The sequence below is a fragment of the Sinocyclocheilus rhinocerous genome, unplaced genomic scaffold (assembly GCF_001515625.1).
Source record: "Sinocyclocheilus rhinocerous isolate Xijiao unplaced genomic scaffold, SAMN03320098_v1.1 scaffold153, whole genome shotgun sequence".
Classification (NCBI taxonomy): domain Eukaryota; kingdom Metazoa; phylum Chordata; class Actinopteri; order Cypriniformes; family Cyprinidae; genus Sinocyclocheilus; species Sinocyclocheilus rhinocerous.
The window spans coordinates 2640806-2658470 of record NW_015660878.1 but is presented as its reverse complement, the minus strand read 5'-3'; the positions used below and the strand labels follow the sequence as shown (position 1 = coordinate 2658470).

Here is a 17665-nt window from a genome sequence, read left to right as displayed (position 1 = left end):
CCCTGCCACAAAAAAATAATTTGAAATAAAATAAAATAAATTAAATATATTACTTATCATACAGTTAACATCACATACTATATATAGATATACTACATTTTCCACTGCACTCTATACGATTTTCTATCGTTATACTTTCATATTATTGCACTTGCATATTGTGATTGTGTTGTTTAAGTGTTGACAACCAAGACAAATAATCAGACTGCGTTTATGATGTTCAAACAGTGCTGTTTAAGTAAACAGTTCCCTAGGTTCCCTCTGTTTTGAAACTCAGTCCTGTCAAAACATAAGCACTTTCCATTTAAACACGTTTTGAAGTATGCCTACAAACTACGTGTCATTCAGAAGACCTCACAGAAAACTATAAACTTCAGCTGATGCAACGTAAAGGTTCTTAAGATGTAGTTGTTACACAACTCATACGCGTATAATAACAAAATATGAAAGAATAACAGGATGTATCGTTAGCAAACATGCTAAGCGGTTATCCATTCTGGTCCTTTTCCTTAGAAAATCCGGGTGCAAAGATTTAACGCAGGCAAAGTCAAGCTGGCAGACACAGATATTGTAAAAATATCGTGCTCACCTTATTACAGATATAAGCAAACCGGAAGGGTCTTTGCTTTTGTTGACAGCGCTCCTGTATCTGCCTGTGTCAGCTGCCATCTTTCCGTTACTACACCCAAACACCTCGTGACGGACTTCAGCCAATGGGAAGCCGCCTTCAGCAAAATCAGCTGATAGTACAGGGATCGTAGGGAAATGTAGGAAATGTAGTCTTTTTTCTTTTTTTCCTTTTTTTTTGCTGAAAACGCCTACAATCGTTTGTACATCCATAAATGTTATTTAAAAATGTATACCTTCATTTACCTAATTTTTTATTTTCAATAAAGAAGTTGGTATATATTTGCATTCTTTAAATAACTTTGGATATTCCATTTTTCTACTGTGTAATAATATGCTTTAGTTCATTCTTTTGTTAAATTAAATGTAATCCTCTTAGAATATTCTGTTAACTGTCATTTTGCTTGTAGATGTTTTGTTCTTTTTTGCAATAAAATATAAAAACACTGTTATTTATTTTATTTTGCCGTTTATTCACTATATCACTTTTTAATAACAAACAGTCTCATTTCTCCCACTTCATTTTAAGCAGCCATAATTTAGGTAATAATTTTTTTTCATTTATTCATTATATATAATTTTTATATATTAGACAATACTAAAATTCATTTACATCTTTTAACTGAAAATGCTTATTGTTTTAACTGAAATACAGCATGTACTAAAAGTAACTTAATGTACATTTAATCTTGAACAAATCAGTTTTGTGAACTGGTTCAATCAAAAGATCCGACTCAAAGGAATGTGAAAAATTATTTTACACACCAGACATACAGGGAGGGAGAAAGACAGATTGAAAGGTGTAGGTTGTTAATTGCTTTCTGTTTCTAGGATATATTGCTCTGGACCTGCTACCCTCTATCTCCTGACGATCTCTGCTGTAACAAACCACAGAGGAAAGGGCATTGATTGTGTGGGAAAGGGTCGATCTGGCAGTCTCCTCTTTGACTGATGTGTCCGAGGACAGCAGAGATAACACAGTGGCCAATTTTGTGCCCCTTCAAAAAAGGAAACAATCACGGAGACTCTGGGGTTATTTTTCTTTTAGCTCCTCTGAGCCTAGTCAGATCCAGAAGTTCTTATCAGCTTCCTCCAAGGCCCATCATGTCTGAGCAATCTACTGTCCTTTGCTGATGACACAGGACTGAGGTTATTTCTCATCACCTAGTGCAGGATAAAAGGTTGTCATGATGACACCTGAGGGCATGTAGACAAAGACAGCCACCCACTAAAGGACAGAGGACCCACATCTCTACATGCACACAGCTCCAATTTGACATGAGGACTTCAGGAACATCTTTTCAGTTATAATACTGTTAAGTGCTTCTAAGACAGAATGTACCTATTTTACAAAAATAATTTCTTAAAGCTTTTTGGCATTTAAAAATTATTTTAAAAACCTCAAAGCAGCTAAAAAAAGGGAATGCCTTAAAACTCTCTAAATTACTTTGTTTAATGTAGGTTATAATTTGCTTATATATATTGGGTTATATTGATTAGGTTAAAAATAACAAAAAAATACAACTAACTAACACAATAAAACACATTAAAAACATAATTTTAATAATAAAAAAACATGATTTTTGAACAGGGCTGTGCAATATATCGAAATCGAAATATCGCAGATGAACATATCGCAATATGCATATCGCTACAGCTTGCAATATTTGGGGCATGAACAAAAGACAAAGAGAAAATCACACACTGCTCTTACCTAAATAACTTTTGTAGTTTAAATAAGAATCAGTGCATATTGAATTCAAAGAGTAAATACTACGTAGTGTTTTATTTTTCCTTTTTATTATTCAGTTCCTATACTCATGTTAAAATGATTACACTAATGTTAAAATGACATTTTTATGTAATGCTTAAGTAAAACATAACCGTTCACTGTCAGAAGTTGTTGTAGGGGTGCTTTCTTATTAGAATCAGAACCAGAATGAGATTTATTCACCACTTAAGTGTGCACAAACACAAGGAATTTGTTGTGGTTTTACAGGAACTCTTGGTACATAAATACATACATACAAATAACCATATATAGCCTATATGACACAAGATCGTTATAGAAGTTCACAGAACTGACTCAGCAACAGCTGAGTAAAACTGTTTCATCTGAGCATGTGGCACTTTAAGCATTATCGTATCGCATATCGAATATCGCATTATTTAATGAGTTATCGCATATCGCATTTTTCTTCAATATCGCACAGCACTATATCTATTTGCTTTTTGACTATATATATATATAGTCATTTTAATGAATAATAATGTATGTGTGTGTGCATATTTCAATGCATTGATTAAACCCTCTGAAGTTTAATTTATGTTGGAATTTGCTTCTATATGTTTTTGTAAATATTTTTGTAAAGATTTGTATGTACATATATGTATTTACTATGTATATATATGCTGACATGATAATGCTTGTTTTTAAGGAGGTTTAATAAATGTCAAAAAATCACGAGGAGTGTTTTCTTTCAATTTTTCTTTACTAGAATTGAAAAATGAAACCTTACAAAATATGAATTAAGAGAATATTCAAGTAGAAGACAAATAAAGTACATCATTTACAACTTAGATTCAGCCTAATAAGAGCACAGACCTGTTGAAAAATAGCAGCAAATTCGATAAAATGATTCTGCTCTGAAATAGACATTAATTTCGTATATTGTACTTTTAATATGAATAAATAAACTAATAAATGAACATTCTTTAAAATACACTATATTTTTCTTCTATTTATGTTGTCCAATAGAGACACTAAGCACTTACGCTCAACCAATGAGAATCGTCTTTCTTCGCCTGTGCCAAGTGGGAGGGACTAAAGGAGGAAGCGCTGTGTGTTTCTGAACGGGAGCGTGCGGCCCTGGTGCTCGCGCGTAACAACTCGAGAGCTGTCAACTCTTTGAAGTTCATAACTACTGATCAAATTTAAATGAACTAGCTTGTTAAACACTAGCGGGCTTGTTTGACCAGGAATGGGAGCCAACTACAGCACGCGCCGCGTGTCTTTTGAGTCGGATGAGAATGAGAACATAACGATAGTGAAGGGCATAAGGGTGAGTGACACACGTCTGTTTTCCTCCAGCTGTCAAATGCACATCACGCATACTGACGCATGGCTTTAATTCACCTGTGATTTGAATGCATGCGCAGGATCGTGATGAAGGCCTCTAATAGTCTTAACTTACCTAACTGGATAAACATTTTGTCCTTGACTGGACGTTTACTTCAGTTGACCTGGAAAACCAAGTTTAGCTGCAATACAAGGTTATGCATTTCATAAGCATCATACCTAAGAGGAATTAGTTTAGCAAACACCTGTTACAGTTCAGGCATCACACTGCCAAGCATGACAGCACTGTGTTCACGCCCCCCGTAACTATTATTTATACAGCAGGTTAAACAGTGTCACCCTTCACACAGCCGTTTATGTTAGTTGATGCTATTGCTAAATTTACTTACGATTTGTTTTGAGTGTTTATTTTTCAACTTGCAACTTATTCACACTTGGTTTTTAGAGACTTTTTGTTTTGTATAGGTGGTTTTCAGGGTTTACATAAACTAGTTCAAAACTAACAACAGGGGTCACCATTATTAGGCAAAAAGACCCTTTGGTGGACACCCCTTGTTATTGTATAAAATTGCATTTCAAGCATAACCTGTAATAACATGCCATGGCATGTATACACCACCAAATTATTTATTATTTATGTTTAGTCATAACTTTATATGTATACATTTTACATTTTTATTTAACAGTAGATGCAGCCTTGGTAAGTGCAAGATAAAAAAGAATATCGTTTTGAATTATTTTACTAAATAATTTAGTGTGTTTGTTTGTTTGTGTGTGTGTGTGTATATGTATGTATGTATGTATGTATATGTTATACAAAAATGTTAGAAAATATACAGAAATACTCAGAAGTGACAGCAATGATTGTTCATGAAAACATGAATATAATTGAATATGAATGTAGTTTAGAATTTTTTTACTAAATAATTTAGTGTGTATATATTTAATTTTATGCAAAAATGTAAAAAATATACAGAAATACTCAGAAGTGACAGCAATGATTGATGAAAACAATAATTGTGCGACTAAATACATTTAAGATATTACAGTTCTAAAAAATACAAAATTGCTAAAACTGAAATAAAAATAATTTATTAAATTATGAATAAAATACATTTTACTACATTACAATAGAAATATAAAAAACTATTTAAAAAACATTATTTTTAAACTATTTCACACTGATTGAAATCCAGCAACTAAATGGGTCTTATTTATTTATTTATGAATGAATGAATGATTGGGTATAAGGCCTATATTTCTTTGGTAAACTTGACATGACATCTTAAAAAAGCCCCCAATACCCAAATACTTTTACTCAAGTCTCTGCCAAGCAGAATGTTCATTTCGAATTTACATTGCTCATCATTTATTTTGCATTGTTTCTAACATACAGAAGAAAAAGTGAGAATATTGTTTGCTATGCTCGTAAGACTATCATTTGTTTTCTCCATTTCTGTTCTTCAGCTCTCGGAGAAGGTCATCGACCGCATGAGGGAACCCTCAGGCCCACCACGGCCCCCCACCAGAACCCCTCCTGCTCCTCCTCCCGTGGTTGATCCTCTGCCAGCACTGGTGCCAATATCTCCTCCACCTGACCCTGTCACTTCCCTTCCACCTTCTTCCTTGCCAGAGCGAGTCAAACTCCCTGAGCAAGTGACCACTACTGCACCTCCTCCACCACTAGCAGAGCCGGTCATTCTCCCCCCACCTCCTCCTGAATCAGTGGGTGCTGTATCAGCCCCTGCAGGTGAGTCCATTGCTCCACCTGCAGCCACAGCTGAGCTTATAACAGCATCTCCACCTGTGGAAATAATTGCCCCTCCTCCATCTTCTAAACCCATTGCTTCTCCTCCCCTTGCTGATTCTGTTGCCTCCCCTCCTGCTATTGAGCTCTTCACACCTCCTCCTCCCCCCATTCCTACCCATCCTATCACTAAAACCACTTCTGAACCCATCTCTGCTCCACCTGTAGAAATAACCATCCCCTCCCCTCCAGCTGAACTTGTCGCTCCTTTCGCTTCCGCTGCTGAAACTATCCCACAGCCTCCTCCGTCTGTAGAAAAACCTGTGGCTTCTTCACCACCACCTCCTCCCGCCGGTGAGTCGATTCCAATTGTTCTGTAACGTAACGCTGACACACATACATGCGTTCATGTGGTCTGCTTGTGGAAATGTGGAGGTATTTCACACATATTGCACTTCAGTGCCTGTCATTTATGAGCATTAATGGTACTCCTCGGGTAAATTGCATCTTGTATGCACTCTGAATGTGTTGGTAGACCATCGTGAAGGGGTAATATTATACATCAAGTCATTCTGGGTAATTCTACGGAATTCAAACTTCTCTTAAACGCATCAGAGTACGTGGGTGGAGTGGAGCAACAGCAATTTTCCCTGTGTAAAGTGTTCCGGCTTATAATATATTACCATTATAAGAATTATTGTACAGAATCAATAAATAAACATAATTAATACATTTGAATGTGGCGGGGACGGCGAGACATTTAATTGAACTTTAGCTTCTTTAAGTTATTATTGAAGGACAGTTCATGAAAAAATTACAATTCTGTCAGCTATTATTGACCCTTATGTCATTCCTAATATATATAAGACTTCATTCATCTTCGAAACACAAATGATTTTTTTAATGAAATCTGATCGATAAAAGGTCATTCTACCAGAACTTTGATGCTTCAAAAAGGTCACAAAGGCATCATAAAAGTAATCTGTTTATCATACAAAGCAATCATGTATCTTCACAAGACTTGGATTACACTGCATAATTCATCTTTATGTACTTTTTGAAGCGTCAAAGTTTTGGTGGAGTGGTCTTTGCGCACACCGCTTTTACAAGCTATTTAAAAGCGAAGGAAAGCGAGGAAAAAAGAGGGAACGCCCCGCCCCCGCGGTGATACCGGTATTACCGGTGTTGTTACACGTCGATTAACCGGTGGGAAAATTTCCTCACCGTCACAACCCTAGTCTTTGAATGGAGGGACAGAAATCTCTCAGGTTTCATAAAAAAAAAGTAATTTGCGTTTCAAAGATGGAACAGGATTTAGAAAGACATCAGGTTGAATAATTTATGATAGGACTTTTATTTTTGGGTGAATTATCCCTTTAAATGTAATTGTTTTAAATGCATAGTTAATTTTTTTTTCTTCCAAAAAAAAAAAAACTAAACACATCAGTCAGAAATGCACACCTGCTGACACCTGTTTGATTGAGATTTATTTGAAATACTACTGTATGGATTTAAAAAAAATAAGATTAACAAATTGGCTAATATTTTATTTTTCTTCCTAAAAGTTCAGTCCTCTTGATGTTAGTGAGTGGGCCCGGATCCTTCCATATTATGATTCATAGCTTGTGCCTGAGTGCTAATGAAACGATTAATTCTAACTTGTAATAGAGTTAATGAATCAATGCTGTAATTAGGAACTCCACTTAAGCCAGTTCAGCCTCTAAGGTACCTGGAACTGCATCTCCTCCCAGAAGTGTGTCGAGCCGATCACATTTGCAACCGCTTTGCTTCTCATTAAAAGTAAGACTATGTTCATAGATCTTTCAATCGGAAGTTTAGTTGCAGTTTTGAACGATTATACCAGAGACGCCTATTAGGATGCCATAATTCTTTGACATTGTCTTCAATTACAGGATGAGTCACATTAATTTTTGGCTGAACTATGGTCTTGTCCAAAATGATGCCCTTGAGGTGCACAAAAACCATTCTTTAATTGACGTTTAGTTGAGTTTTCTGTGATTTCTGTACACACACACAAAAATGGTGGTGAAACAATTTTCACTCAGAAATTGCTAGTAAATTTTACAAATAATGACAAAGAAACATTAAGAAACACATTGAATTAAACGGGAATATTTGAAGTAGAAAGACTGAAATAATGTTTTCCTACTCGCGTAATTTTAGTTTTGCAACTTTGAAAAATATTTTGTTTACAGTAAAACACCTGGAATTTAAAAAAAAGTGTTGAATTGAAATAAAGCTGAAATAAAATACAATATAAAGATTGATTAATAAAAAATAAATTAAAAAAATAACTTCTTTAGAAATGTTGCTTTGGCAACCAACTGAAATAAAATAACTAAGTTATAATACTAACATTATTCAAACTGAAATATAAATAAATTAAAGCTGGATAGAAATATAAAAAAACTAATAAAAATAACAAAATAATAATAAAAAATAAGTTAAATTCAAAATATTAAATGCTACAAAACCATATAAATATAATACTAAATAAATACTGCCTTCTATATTATAAAATGACAAACTGAACACTTTACAGTCTTGTTGACTGTTGTTGATGTGTAAATGAAGCCCACAACAGTAGAAGTCCCCATCAAGTTTGTAGTGTAGATTGCTGTTGTATTTTGGGCCCGTCATTATAGCAGAGTGATGTGTTTCCTGTTTTGGGGCTATTGCAGCGAAATGTTATTTAAACACATTTTTCATTCAAAACATCAGAATGTGTCCTTTTGTCAAACTGCAAATCTTAGCACTAGCTATGCTTAAAATGGACTCAGAGTGCAGCCGGTCATTGTGTTTCCTCCATGTCTTGACTGTTTCTGAGCTGTGAGCTTTCTCGCTTCCACCTCCACGTAATTAAGCACATCTAATATGTATCGAAACAGTGGCTCTAAAAAACTGTCAGCTCAAATACATGTGAAAATTTCTATGTGTGCCCTCTCGGCCCTTAATAGTGGTGTTACCTGCAGAGATGCGCAGATTCCGTAGGCTGGAGCTGACACTATGAACTGGCTCTACTTACAGAGAGGGAAAAAGAGACGCCCGCCTGCATCACACATAACGAGACAGCTCCCTGTTAATGAGACACAGATCTGCTTAATGAGCTCTACCATAGAGGCTCACACAGACTTTTTTTTTCTCTAGCCATCTATCTATAACTCCCTACATCTCAATCTGTCTCATGGTTTCTCTCTCCCACGTGTATGTTTTTTTTCTTGCTCGCTCATGCTTCTGTGGTATAATGATGACAGAAACTCTTTTGTGAATTTATATAAATATACATTATTCTATTACATAAATACTCCCAGTATGCATATGTCATACTTTTTTAGAAACGGTGAACCCAGTAGCTCTCATCCCACCCCCTTTGAAACTAGAAAAACTTGCTTGCTAGAACTTTTTACCCTTGTGTGTGTATGTGTATGTATGTATGTTATAGGTATGTATGTTTTGTTTACTAGTGTGTGTGTGTGTGTGTGTGTATATACATATATAAGTAAATAAGCCTTTAAAAGCTATACTTTCTGTCATTCAAATGCTTCATGCAACACACAAAAAGAAAAAATAAACAAATGTACACACACACACATATATATATATATAAAATATATAATATATAATATAATATATAATAATTATTAATAATATACTAGTTGTTGCTGTTATTATTATTGTTATTATACATGTTTTATTGATGGGAGGAATGCGAAGACAACAGCATTTTTATGTAGCATTTGAATGATAGAAAATTGCTTTTAAAGGCTTATTTACTTTTAAAAAAGGAATACATAAAACAATATTAGTCAAATACTGCCATTTGAGAGCAAAACTTGGTTGCAAAATTTCAATGGATGTGATATCAGTTTTAACATAGCTGACCAAAACCTGTTTGTCACAGAACGGAGCAGAGTTTTTGATCATATATCTTAATTTTAGACAGAATGTGCAGTTTCTGCATTTTGTATGGCAAAGTAGTTCTCCCAAAAATTAAAATTGCTATCATTTATTCACTCTCACATCATTTGACTGCTTTTCTTTGGTGAAATGACAGAGTGGTGAACAATTACCAAACAATGCTTACTTAAACTTTGTAGCTATTAAAAATGACCGTACTGAAACATTAAAGGTGCATTAGGAGATCTTGGAAAATGCTAACTTTAGCCTATGTTTGTCTACCATTCTTGCACTGTCTGCACAGCGTGCGTGAACGCGCTGATGACGTATCCTGTCTGCGCGAACTGGGTGCGCAGAGGTATGCTAATACATACGTTGACAGGCAGGTAGGAAAGCTTATTAAAACATTTCTTGATCCTACGCCTTCCACAGAATATATAAATACAGACAAATACATTTAGACCACTTAACTTAATGATTGCTATCGGGATGTGAAGAGACTTTCAACCAGCATAACAAAAATGTTTCTGAAGACAATCACCTATTGCACCTTTAAGCCTCAACTAAACTAAATGCAGTGACATTTTCCGATGACTAACTCCTTAAATTTTGTCTCTTTGTCACAGCTCTTCTTGCCTTAAGAGGCTCAGCTCATCTTCTGAGTTCAAAGGCTGTGACCTTAATGAGGGACATTGATTATGTGTGCCCACGAGTGGAGGTATTAAGAGATGCTGTGGATGATCGAGTCCGTCGCTAAATCACGGCAGAGGCTCTGCGCGTGGTGATTAGACGGTGGTCAAGGTTGATCCTCCTACACGTTCTCAGCATACCATGAATATTCATACGCAGGGCCCACACACCGTTTTCCATTATGCTCTAATTACCTGCACACAAATCCTTCTTTGTCTCAGCAATACATAAACACACTTTTCTTGCCGTTACATATTAAGTATCTCCTTGAAGATCGGCAACAAGTTCAGAGAGTAAAAAGAGGGACGCTCTCGCTGCATGTGATGTGCCGTAATGAAATGATCTTTTAGCCCCATTTGCATGATGTTTCATGAAAACTTCCATGAAATTCGAAAAGAAGATGGAAGTGTAGGCTGAGGACAAGAAAGATCACCTTGTTTGATATTCCCAGGAGTCTCTTTATGCGTGTGGAAAGATGTTGAGACTCATTTAAGTTGGATTGTGAGGAACGTGTAATGGTTTAGATTAGCCCCGCCTTCCCCTCCTCTTCTTAGGTCTGGAGATTAATGAAACGTCTTATGAGACACGCAATTTGTCTCTGTCTGTTATCTCCCTCCCGACTGCCCAGAAGCTACTTTTTAAAATATCTGCAGAGAATGAAGGAGGGTGTAAAAGAGTGAGAAATATCTAAAGATTATGAGTTTTTCATCTTTAAGCATTACTCTTCTCACTCAGGATTGGCACGGGCACCCAGACGGTTAATGCCGTTCTAGAGTTCTCGGTGACCTCCTGCGAAAACCCCCTGAAGACTCTCAGATGGTTTTTTAACATATGAGCTGGTTATCCTTTGAATCCACTGAAATCCTTTCTAGGTCCTTTTTAAATATTAAAGCCCAGTTTAAATTAATGAATTATGGGAACCTAGAGCGTGAATGAATGTGTGACATAGAAAAAAAAGTCTTTAGCCTGATGGAAAAGAAAAAAGTGTGAGGAGTGGACTACTTTTTTTTTTTTTCTTCTGAGAAGTTTGGCTGATTATACTGAGTTTCGTTCACTATCATTATATAGGAATGTATTTTTGGATAAAATTTGTGTGTAAATGGTTCATGCTGTTTGCCTGATAAATCATATATGTATATATATATACACACACACACACATACACACACATATATAATATATATTACATCTTATATTACATCTGTTGAGCAGCTGCTCAGTCCACTGCACTACAACTCTGATAATGTTTATATGTCACATTAGATTTTTGCATTATATTTATAATGTAATATGATTATAACATATAGCAATATAATTTTCAAAAATTATAAATACATTATAATATTGCATTCATTAATTTATTTAATAATGAAGTGACCTTGCAGTAGGTCATTGGTGGAATTTTTACATTTGGAATTATTTTGCACAAGAAGTATGAAATTGTACTGTTATTGAATGAGACCCACATTATTTCAGCCTATACCTATAGGTCCTGCTCTCTAGTTATCAGTATCAGCCATTGAGAACTAATATTGCTTGACCTTTACTCATCGACATTACAAATTCTCTGTCTTCATTACCATCCCTGCCATTTTCTGCATTCAATTTTTAAACCGTGTGAGTGAATCTGTTGTGTATGCTCTGATGATCCTTTGTGTTGTGGAGAGTTCACGTGGAAAGGAAACCGTTATATATAAATAAGATCGCCTTGTTTTAGTTGTGGTACCGTTGAAGGATATCCGTTATCACACCATATCTTTAATTTGATGGTATCTGCTGGGTTTGAGGTTTAGACAGCACCTGTCTGCTTGTATCCATTACGCTAGCCTGCTGTTTGATATATGCCTTTCCAGCGTCCGCAATTAATTTTGATTTCCTCTTCAGCATTGTCACGGCAACAGGAGGATTTCTCATTAGTCTTGAAGAAGGTTGGTGTATGTGATAACCTTAGTGTTTCTCTCCCAACAGGTTTCCTCTCTCGGCTTTACAGTCTCAAATTGTTTCTAAAAAGAACATTGTTATACAACCAAACCATATGGCACCCATAGTGACTGCTCCTTCCGGCGGCTGCTTATAAAACATCACTTTAAATTAATGGCAGCTACTGCGTCTTCCTTTCATATGTTAAGTATAAATACATATAAGAGTCTTTAACAACGTTTTCAACGTTTTAAAACTGAAAGATGAAAACTTGAGTCTCACTTTACAGTAAGTCGCAAAAATCAATTTATTTGTATTGACTTACATTTTATTGAATTGAGGATTTGAGACATGGATTGAATTTAAATGGACTTGCCTTGAGATTTGACAGACTTTTTTAGTTAAATATTGTTTTGTTTTGTTTGTTTCTTTCTTGTTTTTTTAATTTTATTTGTGTTGTTTTTTGTTTTGAATTTTTTGTTTTGTTTTGTTTTGTTTTTACTCTGGATTAGAGACTTTTGAACATCACTAGTGTCCAAGAAGAAATATATTTTTTCAATATGTTGCAAAACAAATCGTGATTACCATAAAGTTCTCATTTATTTACTGTGGGGAGAGAAATCTGTGCTGTTTGCAGAAAGAAGTTTGCCAAAAAGTTCGTTTTATTTATTTATTTATTATTTATTTTTTTAGCTAAATTATCCAGCCCTTAACAAGTTAACAAGTGAATAATGAATAAATTATTTATTTCAGAACTACATGATTTTAAAGATAAAATTATCTTTTGATTTAAGTAAAACCTCTTATATTTCCTTCTAGACTTGCCATGAAAGACTCAACTTGGATTTGTGACAAGATCTGACTTGGACATGTCTGTGAGGAACGATTGCTTTAGTACTTTTTAAATTTATTTGTTTATTTTCTATTTGTATTTTTTTAGACTAATTGTTGGTTGTTTTTACAAACTATAAGCCTGTGTCTCCATCTGCAAAACACTTGGACTTCCTGTCATGCAGTAGCTCCAGGCCTCTGCAGTGCTGCAGTACTGCTGCTTTTTTCGACTGGCAGCTAAGAGTTTGTCCATTTTATATCTCCGCTGTGCTTTCACGGACAATTAGCCATCCAGATAAAGGAACAGGACACACACTGACACGTTTGACTGTGGCGGTGTTGATATCAACACTAAGTTGTGAAAAGTGTATTTTTTGAAGTGTGTGTGTTTGAAAGTGATTTTTATAGTCATTGTAAGTGCATAGGCGTATAGGACCCCTGTCCTCTGTATTTCGGTTTCTCTCGCTTTGCCTCATAAGGCAGAGACGTCCTGAGGGCTCAAAATACCATCCTACCTCACTGTAGTTGCTTACAAACTTCTTTACAAACAAGTACAAACTTGCCTCAAAGATACTTCAAGTGTACAATACAACATTAAACTTTGTTACCCACAGGACATTGCCATTCTAGGACCTCCTATGAAATGCTACAACAAAATCAAACGCTCTGGAATAACCATATGGCGTATAAGCAGTAGCTCAACATCTAATATGCATGTTTTGTCTTTTGTTTAGTGCATGAGTCTGAACTGAGAAGAAAGATAGCTGAAGAGCTGCAGAAAGGCCTGGAGGAAGAGAGGAGAAAGGCACGGGAGGAGCTCAACCAACGGTGGCGATCCATGCTTACATTTATAGTGTTCTTACATACATTATACCAACAGTCACCAAACAGCTCAGATCAGTTCTTTCTGTCTGTAATTGGTGTCCTTAGAAATCACACATACACTGAACAAAATTATAAACGCAACACTTTTGTTTTTGCCCCCATTTGTCATGAGCTGAACTCAAAGATCTAAGACTTTTTCTATGTACACAAAAGGCCTATTTCTCTCAAATATTGTTCACGAATCTGTCTAAATCTGTATTAGTGAGCACTTCTCCTTTGCCGAGATAATCCATCCACCTCACAGGTGCGGCATATCAAGATGCTGATTAGACAGCATCATTATTGCACAGGTGTGCCTTAGGCTGCATGGCCACAATAAAAGGCCACTCTAAAATGTGCAGTTTTACTGTATTGGGGGGTCCGGGGGGGTCCGAAAACCAATCAGTATCTGGTGTGACCACCATTTGCCCCACGCAGTGCAACACATCTCCTTCGCATAGAGTTGATCAGGTTGTTGATTGTGGCCTGTGGAATGTTGGTCCACTCCTCTTCAATGGCTGTGCGAAGTTGCTGGATATTGGCAGGAACTGGAACACGCTGTCGTATACGCCGATCCAGAGCATCCCAAACATGCTCAATGGGTGACATGTCCGGTGAGTATGCTGGCCATGCAAGAACTGGGATGTTTTCAGCTTCCAGGAATTGTGTACAGATCCTTGCAACATGGGGCCGTGCATTATCATGCTGCAACATGAGGTGATGGTCGTGGATGAATGGCACAACAATGGGCCTCAGGATCTCGTCACGGTATCTCTGTGCATTCAAAATGCCATCAATAAAATGCACCTGTGTTCGTTGTCCATAACATACGCCTGCCCATACCATAACCCCACCGCCACCATGGGCCACTCGATCCACAACGTTGACATCAGCAAACCGCTCACCCACACGACGCCATACACGCTGTCTGCCATCTGCCCTGTACAGTGAAAACCGGGATTCATCCGTGAAGAGAACACCTCTCCAAAGTGCCAGACGCCATCGAATGTGAGCATTTGCCCACTCAAGTCGGTTACGACGACGAACTGCAGTCAGGTCGAGACCCCGATGAGGACGACGAGCATGCAGATGAGCTTCCCTGAGACGGTTTCTGACAGTTTGTGCAGAAATTCTTTGGTTATGCAAACCGATTGTTGCAGCAGCTGTCCGGGTGGCTGGTCTCAGACGATCTTGGAGGTGAAGATGCTGGATGTGGAGGTCCTGGGCTGGTGTGGTTACACGTGGTCTGCGGTTGTGAGGCCGGTTGGATGTACTGCCAAATTCTCTGAAACGCCTTTGGAGACAGCTTATGGTAGAGAAATGAACATTAAATTCACGGGCAACAGCTCTGGTGGACATTCCTGCAGTCAGCATGCCAATTGCACGCTCCCTCAAAACTTGCGACATCTGTGGCATTGTGCTGTGTGATAAAACTGCACATTTTAGAGTGGCCTTTTATTGTGGCCAGCCTAAGGCACACCTGTGCAATAATCATGCTGTCTAATCAGCATCTTGATATGCCACACCTGTGAGGTGGATGGATTATCTCGGCAAAGGAGAAGTGCTCACTAACACAGATTTAAACAGATTTGTGAACAATATTTGAGAGAAACAGGCCTTCTGTGTACACAGAAAAAGTCTTAGATCTTTGAGTTCAGCTCATGAAAAATGGGGGCAAAAACAAAAGTGTTGCGTTTATAATTTTGTACAGTGTAGTTAATATCAGTAATATGCAGCATGCACGATACAAGGAAATGGTCATGTTCATTAAATCTAGCGTATGATTAAAACGATGAGTGGGCCCGGTGACGTTTTGCTTGACTCCAAAAGAGTTTATTAGGTCAGTAAACGCAAGTCCTAATGCATCATTTGTATTATCAACGTGAATGTTAAAATCTCCGACAATTAGCGCTTTATCAACAGTAACCAATAGGTCTGAGAAGAAATCTGCAAATTCTTTTAGGAAATCTGTATACGGCCCTGGTGGTCTATACACAGTAGCCAGAGCAAGAGATACAATAGATTTATTTTGCATATCTGACAGTGTAACATTAAGAAATCCAAGAAACTCATTTGCATTTCTACTTTTTGTAATTATAGTTTGATAAAGTAGTTGGGTTCTAAACAGGTTCTTCTATTTAAACTTTTAATACAGGAAAAAGCCAGGACTGCAAAGGAAATCCGATATCATGCAAATGATAGTTTTAATCTTTTTTATAAGGACTGTGATTCAAGTTAATTCAGCAAGAAGTACAAGCAGCACAAAAGACACGGATTACACAACCAGTCTTTATTTTCTGCATCAAAGATGATGCATAGTCACATAATGTTATAATGTTTCAAATCACTCTTCATTGATCAGTTTGTATTTTAAGTACTAGATATTGGTTGGAGGCTTGAGCATTTTAAACTCTAAAGGGATCACATCTGATCTTTGTCTGTGCTACCAGACCCATTAAAAGCCATTTTTAATCTCTCTGTTTTGTCTTCTTCCTGAACATCTTTGATGGTGGTACACCATAAGAAATCACTTTGAAGTCAACAAGCACCACACATGTAATTGGAAGATGAATAGTAAAAGACATATCTAATGAGCCGATCTAACAACACCATCAATAATGCTACAAGGGCAACTTGAACTGAGAAGTAATTCCTCCACAGAATTTATCAGACTTGAATTTATTTCTGTGACGGGCATGACATGATAATTCTCCAGTCCTGATGAGGCTAATTTTTTAGCTTTTAATTTTTTGAGCAATGTAAGGTTTTTAGGATATGCTGCAAGAAACTAAAAAATGAAGAATGTTATGTAAAAAGTGTTTAATCAGGATGTCAAATATTTCTCAATTCTTGACAGGCCATTTTGCCTTTTTATATGCAGTTTTACTGATAAAAGACCTTTCACTGGGAGTCAGTTCAAGCTTGTCAAGGTATAAAACTGTCAGAAAGCGTATCAATGCCTTTTTGTTTGTCACTATAGTACTTTCAGTGGTTATTTTCCATCATCTTCCCACAAGGCATATATTCTGTATCAAATGAATAGCACCTCATTTATGTTATTTGCTGACTTAAGGGATGTCCATTTAGCGAACTGTACACACAGGAAGCACAACACCATTAACCCAGGTATGCAGTGCCAAAGGTTCTTCTCAAACCCATTAACTCTACATATTACTGTTCATATATCTCCAGTATAGGAGCCACTGACATTTTCATTTATCCCAGACATAATGCATGCAAAATATCAGGGGTCAGGGGTGTAAAGTTCATTCTAATGTTTATTTATAAGTATATACTGTGTCAGTTTGGGAGGAGAATGCGCCTGTATTACAGGTTAGTAATAGAATGAATGGAAATATGAGCAAAGCTGAGGTTGCACCTCTTATGTGACCCAATGTTCTTTTCCTTCATCAAAATACATGTTTGATCTCGCCAGGATCCTTTCATGCTGTGTTTTCCAATTTTCCAATATCTAAAAGAGAAGATATTGCTTGATTCGCACTCGCAAGCCTGTTGCAAAGATGATGGGTTATTAACAATGTCACAATCTTGATTCAAAGCATGATTTTTCTGTCCATATAAAATTATGTTCAGAAAAATGGTTAATGGCTAAATATTGGTAATTGTTTGCACGACTGACTTTTTAACAACAACTTTGCAGTAAGGTTGCGGCAGGCATCATATCCTAATACTTCTGACAAGATATCCATTTCCTTTCCAATACGTGAATATATGTAATTTGAAAACTAATACTAGTATGTGAACTAAAGATTTAACCCTTAAATGCATGAATGTTTCGCCAATCATTATTACATATTCGGGTCTTTAGCGACCCGGACCAATATATCCAGCACGGATGGATCTCTAACTGCTGCAATAGCAAAAAACTCTCGATATTTTAAGAAGAATTACAGAAGAATAAAATAAAGCATATTTCGTTACCTTTTGAAACTTAAAAGGGTTCAATTTGAGCAGATGATTTTACCATC

At 36.5% G+C, this 17665-nt stretch overlaps 1 protein-coding gene across 7 annotated transcripts in view; it reads left to right on the top strand.

The window, feature by feature from the left end:
* Positions 1–3447: 3447 nt before the first annotated feature.
* LOC107725634 (MICOS complex subunit MIC19-like) overlaps positions 3448–17665 on the top strand; it is a 78099-nt gene continuing 63881 nt past the window's right edge. For 2 of the 7 annotated variants that reach the window (XM_016534966.1, XM_016534965.1), the window contains exons 1-3: positions 3448–3689; positions 5174–5807; positions 13547–13640. In XM_016534966.1, the coding sequence (XP_016390452.1) occupies positions 3609–3689; positions 5174–5807; positions 13547–13640 (809 nt within the window). In that variant the 5' untranslated portion in view covers positions 3448–3608. The remainder of the gene's footprint in view (positions 3690–5173; positions 5808–13546; positions 13641–17665) is intronic. The other 5 variants (XM_016534970.1, XM_016534971.1, XM_016534967.1 and 2 more) reach the window with 4 other exon arrangements.